Consider the following 12,065-nt stretch of genomic DNA (forward strand, 5'->3'; position numbering starts at 1 on the left):
GGAATCTTTGACGCAAATGGCCGTATTTCAGCCTGAACTTTTTCACCCAAAAGCACAAATAGTGGATTTACGGGGTATAATACGTGTGTTTTTACAGTTCACAAAATCACACATTACACACCCACCCTCGGATGCGCACACGCAGGCGGTGTGGTCGCCGCACGCGTGCGCGTGTCATTTATGGCGTAAATTCAGCATTTTCGTGCCTCGGGAGAGTGAGAATGTTGGAGCGAAATACGGTCGTTTTTGCGCGAATGTTTTTTCAACGCTTGACTGGTCACGGGCAAACCTATATCGCCGAGAGGGGAGTAAGGAAGTGACAGATGGGAAAGGATTGTCGCGTCCGTAATGTGCATATTATATATTCTAGGTTAAAACCACTGGCTCTACACAGTGTTTCTCGTTAGATACATTGTAGTTAGATGCTCTAGCCTTTCGATTTGTGAATCCGGGGTTCGATCCCCGTTACATTTCTTTGCTAAAATGTGTTTCTAACTTGGGTAAGGTTAAACGTATTGCAGACATGTATTGCACAGAATTATGTGAATGCCGTGGATGGAATAGTAGTTAATTAGCTTATGCTCGCAAGCTATTGATTAGTTCGAATGCTAGGTAATCATCTTGTGCTGAAATAATTGTATAAATTGCCATGTCTCCGAGTATATATAGAACATGTCGTTTTTCTATATTGGTGGGCGCTCGTTAGCGTGTGGGAAGCCATCAGCCAGTGTTCAAATCCGGCGGCCACAAGTGATTCCGGCCAAAAAGTTAAAGGTGTCCTTGGCCGCGCCCAAAACATTACCTTTTATTGAAAATACGTCGATTTGAAAAGGAAATATTGTGACTCACCTTTTCAAATAGTGTACATCATATAAAAAAGAACGATCTAACATTTTAAGTTAACGCAGATTTATTATAATCCAAATCGATCGAAGCGCGCATGCGACTGCGCATGCTCGCCATTACTAATCACAAGGTTACAACTCAACATTAATAAATAGACGCTACAGTAATAACAAAGATTTGCACGATTCAAGTACACTTGACATTAGTACATGTAGTACGTGTAGTGTAAACAACGACAAATCTTTCTACAGAGATACTGTCTTCTGAAATATGTTGGTTATTAAGGGGACTTTTCCTAAATTATACCAGTTATAACGACGCGTGTACGCTACCAGAATATGTGTGGGAAAAGTGGATGATCGGCATAAAATACTTAGTCCGTAACGAAAAGACTATTATCCTGTATCCCTGCACAAGAACCGTACGCGGTATTCCACAGACACACGTAAGCCAAATCGCATTCTAATCTATCTATTCTACCCTATATCCATCTATTGTATGTATTTTATCTATCTATTTACCTATCATTGATTGCTCAATCTATCTTTATACGCTTCTTTGTATCCATCATCTATCTTATCTATCTATCGATCTATCTATTCTATCCCTTCTACTATCTATCTTATCTTAAGCTATCTATCTATCTATATAATCCATCCATCCATCCATCCATCCATCCATCCATCCATCCATCCATTCCATCCATCCATTCATCCATCCATCGCATCGCATCCATCCATCGATTTATCTATCTATCTCTCTATATAGTATCTCTACTCTCTCTATATATCATATATATTGCGTGTTTTTGTCGTCGGGAGTGTACATTAATGCGTATAATTACATATTAATCGCAGCATCAATTAATTATAACGCAACGGACAACGGAGTTGCTCGTTATTTCAAATGCGTAATAACAGCATTATTATCTAGGCCCTATACTTGAGCCCATTAGAGCCGGTGTATGTATCTATCCATCTTATCTTATCTCCTATCCATCGGTATCTATATATATATTACCTATAATCTGATCTATATATATAAGCTATCATCTAGCCAATATCCATTCTATCCATCTTAACAACCATCCATCCATCTATACATCCTAGTATCCATCCTACCATCTACCCATCCATCCCTAATTATATTAGGGTTAGGGTTAGGTTAGGGTTCTAGCGCCACAGCTTACATCACGGTAGCTTGTTTACTACCACACGTACACTAATAATTAGTAATAATTTTAGTGTAATGATCATTTAAGTAATAATAATTACATGACAGCAAAGTAAGAAATATAATGGACGTTACATCGTTTTAAGGCAAATACCTAAGTTGTGGTGAAAATGCTCTCATGGCGTTTAATCAATGGGATAAAAGTCGGCCATACTTAAATATATAAAAATGTCGGGAAGCTGTCTCTGAGGAAGACGTTTCACTTAATACGCTGTCTATCCCATAGAATAGTATTTTCCGAACACAAGCGTCAGCATTCGAGTCGTTGGTGGCTTAAGCGTAACTCTGCTGCTCCTTGGTACATGGCTGGCGGCAGGTACCCACTCAGTGTCGTTGCACGAAAACCTTCTGATGTGGTTGCATTACTCCGGTCCTCCTTCGCACTTGATTATCCGTTCACAACGAGACGATTGGCCTAGAAAATTGAATTATCACCTATACTGTAATTTGATATACGTTATTATTATATATTATATAACATATATATATTTATATATAGTCTATATTATAATTCGTTTCAATAAAGTGTGAATAAAGATTTTGGCCATTATTAATCTTCGATAACGGGTTAATACTCAATTGTTATCATACTGTGTAAACGTTACGAGGATCGCCTTCAAAACCGTTGTAGTTAAATCCTTCATATGTCTATTGCAACCTTGAACAGGAACAGACCATTGTTAATACTATACCCGTAGATTATATTATACACTCGACCTTGTCTTTTATAATATATTGTTTTTGAACAACGAGAAATTTCGTTTGAGCGCGCGATGGATCCAATTGATACTGCGCTTAACTTTCACGTGAGGTTTCCTGTTACTTTAATTGTGAACTTTCAAGTTATCACATGCCTAAAAATGTCGACACAACACAAATTAGACATCGATGATGGAGAAGGTTTTTGGTCAAGCCGTTTTGTCCTACTTTTAGGCGAGAAATCTCGGGCGTACACTCCCCGGATGAGAGCATGCTCACATCGTGACGGTTTATTCATTCATGCGCACTTCTTATAATTTTTTGCTCACACTAGATGTCGAGGAAGTCACCAAAGATTGATCGTACACGCATTTCCTAATGCATTAGATGGTGCCGGCCACGAAAAGTGCCGGTACATTTTAGAGTTCAGCTCTCACGTGTATCAGCTGAGTTTCTGTACCAGTCTCAGGTAAGTCGCTGAGTCTTTGTAGCAGCTCATAGCGCTATCTACAGCTCAGTATCACATCTCTGTACAGCCTCAGGTTCAGCTTATCTCTGTGACAGCCTCAGTGGCTATCAGCTATCTCTGTGACAGCCTGCGAGCGTATCAGCTATCTCTGTGACAGCTCAGCGTATTCAGCTATAATCTTCTGTGGACAGCCTCAGGTATCAGCTTCTCTGTGACAGCTCAGTATCAGCTATCTCTCTGTGACAGCCGTTAGCATCCGCGAGTCGTATGCGCCTCTGATGCCTCGCCATTTCAGCCTGGGACAGCCTCAGGTTATCGCTATCTCTGTTGACAGCCTCAGGAGTATTCAGCTATCTCTCTTGAACAGCCTCAGGTATAGCACTCTAGCTGAATGCTGCTGACAGGCACTCAGTAGACTTACAGCCTCAGGTATCAGCTATCTCTGGTACAGCCCTTTCGCTGTGACAGCTCAGGTTCAGCTATCTCTGTGACAGCTCTCAGCCGTATCAGCTATCTCTGTGAACTAGCCTCAGGTATCAGCTATCTCTGTGACAGCCATCAGTTCAGCTAATCTCTGTTGACAGCTTCAGGTATCAGCTGAGTCTCTGATACAGGGTCTACAGCCGAATGCGAGCTAGCTTATGTTCTACAGAGATCATGGTACGACGGCCGGGGAACATTTGCAAGCGCGTCGGTTCCAGCTTGATCTCTCTCAATGGCGAGGCTGGTGACAGTGTAACCAGATAGAATTAGATCGTTAGAGCCGATCCTTATCGGTCGATGTTGACCACGCCGCCAGACCCGAGCATCTACACGGCCGCATGCATCACAACATTGCACACGACAACACAGGTCGACTCATAACAATCAATTACAGATCTTTATGCCTGAGCATACTCTCTAACCATATTAAATGCATATTAATAATAAATATAAAATTCTCTGAGGTGAGATATGCGCTTGCCTAAACACAGTAACGTAGCAGATTGGATAGTACTTGGTTGGTTATTGCAGCGGGGACCTACATGCGGAGGTTTTCCTCTATTTCTTAAGTGATGTCTACTGGATTGAAATGTTATCATATACATCTATGCTACGGATAACTCCTCTTTCATTTTGAAAATTCGTATCTTTGCCAAATATTGATTTCTCGTGGGACGATACTTGCGCATGTGCGCGGCACCGTGTTCAGGCGCTGCCAGTACGTCTGAAGAAACTTCATAATGATAGCTTGCTTTGAGGCAAGAGCAGGGGCTGGGAGACTGAGAAAGCACCGGTCATGGGCAGATAGCTTGGGGCCAAACAAGATGAAAAATCGAGTAATTGACACATACATTTATTTGGCATTTCAGGTTCGTATATATCATATATAACATGAATTCACATCCTTACAGTTACATATAAAGCATCATAATTTACTTAGAAATGCTATACTGTCAACTCATAGTACTATATACAGTTTACACTTCGTGTCAATTCCCTATATCTATTCAGGTTTGCGTAAATATTTGCCTTCACAACAATAATCACATTAAATAAGCTCCCTAACCGTCGTATATGGCATAAAACATGGAAAGGCTGCATTACAAGCGCGTACACACATTAATTTATCATGCAGATATCATGCAGATATATCCCATTTTTACATATATATATATATAATTATATACTATCGTATTCGCATCCTAAACACACATCATTCACTATATCTGACATGTTTCTGTTCCATCTCTCTGCTCACTCCCACACCTTTTCTGTAGATCTCCTTATATCCCTTCCTATTCTCCCTACATCTCCCTATTTTTCTTCCATCTCGCCTCGTTCTTCGCTCTTTCTCTCCCATTCACTTCTTACCATTTTCCATATGGCTGCACATCTTCCCCTATTCTTCTATATGTTTCTCCATCTCTCCACTTAACCATTAACCATTGCGAAATACAACTCATTTTCGCTTACATCTGAAAATTTTACTTACACATCTTATAAATATAATTTGACTATATAAACTCTGATATTCCCCTGGCCGAAAATCAAATTATTGATTCAGTTCTGTTTTTCTCACTTTTGGAAAGTGCGGCTACAACTAACCATGCAGTATGGTAAACGTATTCGATGCAAACAACTCGAGTTGATCTTGTAATGTAAAACGCGCTATTCTGCCAGAACACCTATCTTGCGTTATTCGAGCGGCCAGACTGACACAGAACTAGTAGCTTGTTGCAAGGCAATGGCACAGAACGTGTTGCGTCGCGCATGCGTGGCTCCATGTCTAACGTGTGATTACTACAAGGAAAGCTGTTCGCATATGTAGGTATTGTTAGCCGACGACAGGCGCGCTTATGCCGACAAACAGCAATCAGAGCATCGACCGACGCCTTTCACGAGAACGTGTCGATCTCAAACTACACTACCTACACTCTATAGCCAATAATTATTGAGAATTTGTAATTCTAACTGAGGGGTGTAAAACACACACACGAACATCGCTATCGGATGGGCGTGGGGTGTAAAAAGCAAACTTGACCAGAGCTGTGTGTGCAATGAAGCTCTCACATAGGGTGTCATACTCTCATAAATTAACATAGCATCCCCCTCAAACATGGCAGGACTACAGCTTCCCGACCGCATCTTCCTCCATCTACCTCCATCTTCCTCCAGCCTCCATCTTCCTCTATCCTCTTCCATCTACCTCCATCCTTCTCCATCTTCCTTCATCCTCCATCTACCTCTATCCTCTTCCATCCTCCTCCATCCTCCATCTTCCTCTACCCTCCTCCTCTATCACGAAAAGCTGTGCATGCGTCTACTGGTTCCTCGTGTAGCCACCATGCTTGTTGCTCGGCCGCTGGAGGACCAGGTAGTTGAGCAGGTCGAGGCGGATCGGCTCCTCCGGCTTGTCAACCCGCTGCGCTTCCTCCGAGATGACGGGCAGAGCGATCGGTTCCTGCACCTGAGGAGGGAGGAGGGAGACACGGTGACTCACTCACAATGACGTGTGTGTATGTGTGTGTGGCGGGAGAGGAGGAGGATGGAAGACAGACGGACGGACATGCAGACAAACACATCACCAGATTGAACTGATATATATATAAAGGGAAGGAGAGAGAAAGAGATAAATAGAGAAAGACAGAGAGAAAGGGAGAAATATATATATAGAGAAAGAGATAAATGGAGAGCGAGAGGGAGAGATGAGAGAGACAGAGACAGAGGCAGAGGCAGAGACAGAGGCAGAGAGAGACAGAGACAGAGACAGAGAGAGAGAAGAAAGGGAAGAGCGAGATGGGGTGAATGAATAGAGAGAGGGAAGGGAAAGAGAAATATATACTTCTGAGCATTCGTTTTCGCTACGACACCGTCCACCGCGCACTCTCTTACCTGAGGCCTAGGTGGCGCCACCACTCTCGTGTATCCCTTGTGCTTGTTGCTAGGCCTCTGCTGCCCCAGGTAGTTGTAATCGTCAACCCTATAGATGCTCTCCGGCTCGTCGACGCGGATTTCTTCTCCCGACCTGGCGGCAACATAGATGGGCAGATATCAGCAACAGGTAAAACGAGCAGCGACGATGGGTGCCAGTCTCACTGTTCACAGTGACAGTCACAGTCACAGTCGCAATCACTGGATGCAAGAGGACTGCAGTCTAAAGGAGTATTTATCAATTGAGTGTATACGTGTCAGCCACCGACGCTCGGTGTATGTGCTGAGTCTACTCTTGGCACATCCACGGTGAGCCAGATGAACGCACACAGCCGCCATCACAGCGTTGTCGATGACGTCACAGTATGATGAAACTCACACATGTTACCCCGTCACTCATCACGATCCAAACACAAGCGCCTAGTGTTCCGTTAATAGCCTAATTATAATATGAAATATTTCGCCGATACAAGTCGGCATTCACGCAGTCAGCGTAGACTCAACGTTAAGCTAACGAAAACTTGGAACGTCAAACATCAAGAGCGAGTGGTAGCTTTATTGTTTCCCCGATCAATTGTGAAGCGGAACAACATAATACGTTCTATTTTCATGAAACCTGATGAACATTGCGTGACGTCATAGAACGAACGAAAAATACAATATCGAAACGCAACACATCATCAAACTTGAGAAAAAATGAAAACGACAGGAAACAGAAAATAAGTAAAATTAAACGGAAGGATTAATAGAAAAATATGCGTGCACGTGCTCACACAGTTCCAGTATCATCTACACTAGTGACGACTGCAAACATTCCTAATGGAGTAGAGTTTGAGACATGAATAACCAGATTGAATAAGATAACGGGAATCGATGACGATGTTGATATACGTAGAGCGACGACAGAACAATACAAACTGAAGAAAACTCCATAGTTATTATTACATCCATCTATGCTACTAGAGCATGTACATACGCGTGCGCGCGCGCGCGAAGAGGAGGGGGAGAGCTCATAGTTCTCCTTCGTGCTAACCGTCTACCTGCTTAGTCAGCATGGGAACGAGCGTTGGTGGCACTATAGAAGAACGCGAGATGGCAGGAGCAGGTTGCCAATGCCGTATTAAGCGCCTGCAGCTGAATTGGTTTCATTAAGCGGCGAACACTGATTCAGTATTCGCCCGCGTCCGCCGCCAGCTATAGTAACGGCCACCGATCGATGCTCGGCCAGCCAGACTAACAGTAACTCGCACCTGTTAATTATATATATATATATATATATATATATATGTGTGTGTGTGTGTGTGTGTGTATGTGCGTACCTGCGTGCGTGCGTGCGTGCGTGCGTCCGTGTGTGGTAGAAAAGTTATTGAGTTTCACGATATTCAGTTGTTAATATTTGAGACAAGAATAATCCGACATTCCCTATAGACGTACTAGTGCTTTCGTCTCTATAGAAATCTTCAGGTGCACCTTGTGTAATCACTTCATCAATATTCATAAAAATAATGAATAGAATCATCATTGTTCGATTAATATATTTAATTATGTTTATTCTGTGATTGACTTTAATATCAATTATGTTGATATTATTAATTAATACGTTTAGAATTGCATTTGCATGAATTATTAACGATGTTTTATGTGTTATTTTTGTGTTTTTGTTATTTTTTATTATTATGTTTAATGTATTTTTTCCTCTTCTTCAAGCCTTTCAATAGTGCATGACGCTACGTCAGCTGTTTTTCTTGTCCAGGAATTTTATGATATCACCGTTTTGCGTGTAATCTACCGATAAAATAATACTTCCTGATTTATAACTTGAATTGAAATTAATATTTTAAACGTGTTATAGTGTAACAGATTTCGCAATTTATCCATCTCTGGATAGCGCAATCGCCTTCAGGCGCATGCTTCCTCTCTTTTTCTCCCTGCATATATCTCTCCCTCCCCCCTCTCTCTCTCTATTCCTCTATATCTCTATCTATCCTTATCTCCGCTCTTCCTCCTCTCTCTCCCTCTCCCTCTCCATCTCTCTGTCCCTCCCCCTTTCTCTATCTCTCTCTCTCTCTCTGTTTTTTTATATTTCCTATTAATTTTTAAGCACAGTAATAATAAGCACTATCTCTCATCGACTCACTCACATGGCTTCGCGCGCTCAATGACACTATCGCATGGCTTCTATCTTTCTCTCGTCCCCTCTCGCATCTTTCTCTTTCTTCCTTTTTTCTCTCTCTCTCTCTCTCTTTCTTCCTTTCTCTCTCTTTCGCTCTTTCTCTCTCTCTTTCTTCGTTTCTCTATCTCTCTCTGTCGCTCTCTCTCTTCCTCTCTGTCTTTCTCTTTCTCTCTCTCTCTCTTTTCCTTTCTCTATCTCTCTCTGTCGCTCTCTCTCTTCCTCTCTGTCTTTCTCTTTCTCTCTCTCTCTCTTTTCCTTTCTCTATCTCTCTCTGTCGCTCTCTCTCTTCCTCTCTGTCTTTCTCTTTCTCTCTCTCTTGTGCTGGATATATTATATATATGGCTCAAGCTCCGCAGGTAACTGCTTTATCGCAGTTTACTTTTCTATCAAACATTACATTTACCGATATCATAGCTGAACATACGTTTAATAAAAAATCGTGTCTATAGCTTTCAATCTCTTCAATTAAATGTCGCTAGTTAATCTCCACTGTGTAGATATCCACAGTTTACCTGTCGTAATAACGGCCCACTACAGACACGAACTGCTTTTTAACGGATATCATAATGTTATACGTCAGTTACAACAACATTGGTAGCTCTGAAACGCTGCAGTGTAACGGTATCATATTGCTGAATTCACTATAACAACATGGTAGCTCCTGAACGCTTGCCCATGTAACGTATCATTAATGTTATGACGTCGAGCTACAAAACAAACATGGAAGCCCTCTGACGCTGCATTCTGCATGTAACGGTTATCGTAATGCTAATATTTTCTTTAACAATGTCGTACACGCACCAATTTAACTGCATTTAAGACATCGTAACATGACTTGCCTTAATAAAGAATATTATGAATTAGAGTCGAACATAGAAACATGGTCATAATCTAATCACGAATCGATCAATTCAATAATACCAATTCGTGGAATTACGATCGTGAAAAGCAAATCGTCAATCGTGACCAAAATAAAAACCACGAACAGGATAGATTGTAACTCTCTAACAATCACAACTGAATGTATTCAAATTCGATATCAAATGAGAAAAACGAGATAAATAAACACGAATCGCGTAATTTTCGAACTCGAAGTAAATTTGCCCAGCGATAACCTATCCACGCACCGCGATTCTCACCATACCTTACACAACTGACCTGTATGTCGTAGACTCGTGTGTGTTCTCTCACTCTCACTCTTTCAGTTCGCGCTGTTCTATCGATTTTGCTTTCTGAGCGATCGCTCTCCTTATATACATCTTCTCAGCGGTGGTCTTCACGCGGCGCAGCATTCGAGCAGCATCAGCAGCCAGCCAGCGGCAGCAGCAGCGGCAGCGGCAGCGGGGTGCAGGCAGAGGGGTGGGTGTGTGGTAGATAGGTGGGGGGAGGGGAGGGTTAGGATGCCACCCCTTTCTGAGCTTACCCACGATGGCCGTGCGCGCATACGCTCTCCGTGTGTGTGTCTGTGTGTGCCTGTGTGTGTGCGTGCGTGTGTGAGCGTGTGTGCATGTGTGCGTGCGAGCGTGTGTGCATGTGACTGTGTGCGTGTTAGTACATACCTCACAGGTAGAACCTCGAAGGGAGGAGCTGCCGTCGTTGGTGGCTCAGTCGCCGGTGCCTCAGTGGTGAACTCTGTCGGCCGAGTCTCGAAGGGAGGTATCGTCCTCACCACGAGGGGACGCACTTGTTCGCGCGTGTAGCCCTTGTGTTTGTTGCTCGGAGCTTTCCTTCCAAGGAAGTTATACACATCATCTTCTCCTACACTGATCGCCACACCCACGCACGCCACCTGTAGGGGAAATATCGAATCACCCGTCGGCGACAATGCAGTTTTTAGTCGGGTGCGTATAACATTGAAGCGAACTGTTCGCTAAATCGCATGAATTACAATCACGATATACAATATTGACAATACAATTTAATTAGAATATATTTACAATCACGCGAACGAACAAGTTTTTGTAGAACGAATGTTGGAGGCATCACGTCAACGCCGACGAATGTCCCGGATGTTAAACGGCCCGAAACTCCGCTAACAACACCAGTGCTGCTCCGTCGTGACGTCATTCCCGTAGATCGCATGAGATGCCTTGCTTATAATCAGTAAGTGTTGACGGCTATCAGGCGTCGGGTTCAAGATTTGTTGATTGCAAGAATTGTGACTGTTGTTACAAGAATTGTGGATCTATACTCACCATAATCACTAAAGCTAGCAAAGATTTTCCACACATGTCTGCTGTAGCGGCTCTTGTATGTAAAAACTTTTAATCACGTTCGCTTTGATCGTTCTGTAACAGAAAATACACAAGTGCTCGTCACAGTTACGTAAAGCCGTGACGTCATCGATCGCGTGCCGTCATATCAGACGACAGCTTTGCGCTTCGCCTAACGTTTTTTTTTAGTAAATACATTAGAGGAGATTGAGTCGAAGCTTGTTTGAACTGTCCTACGCGGCTGCTGTCATATACGACACGGTCCGTAAACAACACCGAGTGTACACAGTCACACGCAGTGAGCACGTACGCGTCTGTGAAGACACGAATCAACAGACAACATACGAATACGCGCCTGCATTCACGCGAGCGCGTGTGGCAGCGAGCGATCGCAACACACTGCATGACACGCCGCTCTACTTTCATTCATAAACGAAAGCGAAAGTGGATCAACTCAAACGCGGGCGAGTAACGGATGCTTTTAGCAGCAATATTGTGCGTAAGGCTAGACGGAGCGCAGTGCACGTATCTTCATCGTAGAATCATGCTTGACGCTGTGCTAACGACACCGTTCCAAGACCCAGTAATACGTCTAATGCGTTCTAGTTACTAATAACTCTTGATTCTCTCTCTCTCTCTCTCTCTCTCTCTCTCTCTCTCTCTCTCTCTCTCTCTCTCTCTCTCTCTCTCTCTCTCTCTCTCTCTCCCTCTCCCTCTCTTTGTGTCTCTGTCTCTCTATCTCTTTCTGTCTCTCTCTCCCTCTCTCTCTCTCTCTCCCTCTCTCTCTCGCTCTCTCTCCCTCTCTCTCTCTCTCTCTTTGTGTCTTTGTCTCTCTATCTCTTTCTGTCTCTCTCTCTCTCTCTCTGTCTCTGTTTCTCTATCTCTTTCTGTCTCTCTCTCTCTATCACTTGATTCTTCATCCTCTATTTCACGCGACCTCAATCTTTTAAAGACGGACATCGGCCTAATTCTGTCCGCTGTGTGTGTGTGTGTGTGTGTGTGTGTGTGTGTGTGTGTG

The 12,065-nt window shown here is 43.1% G+C and overlaps 1 protein-coding gene across 1 annotated transcript; it reads right to left on the minus strand.

Annotated features, from left to right (window-relative positions):
* Positions 1-5,987: 5,987 nt before the first annotated feature.
* On the minus strand, positions 5,988-11,115 carry LOC106814606. The gene is made up of 4 exons (XM_014818940.1): positions 11,030-11,115; positions 10,394-10,623; positions 6,623-6,755; positions 5,988-6,197 (listed from the first exon to the last, which is right to left on the minus strand). The coding sequence occupies exons 1-4, from the start codon at positions 11,063-11,065 to the stop codon at positions 6,051-6,053; spliced, it is 546 nt and encodes a 181-aa protein (XP_014674426.1). The 5' UTR covers positions 11,066-11,115; the 3' UTR covers positions 5,988-6,050.
* Positions 11,116-12,065: the final 950 nt, after the last annotated feature.

The sequence above is a fragment of the Priapulus caudatus genome, unplaced genomic scaffold (assembly GCF_000485595.1).
Source record: "Priapulus caudatus unplaced genomic scaffold, Priapulus_caudatus-5.0.1 Scaffold950, whole genome shotgun sequence".
Lineage (NCBI taxonomy): Eukaryota > Metazoa > Priapulida > Priapulimorpha > Priapulimorphida > Priapulidae > Priapulus > Priapulus caudatus.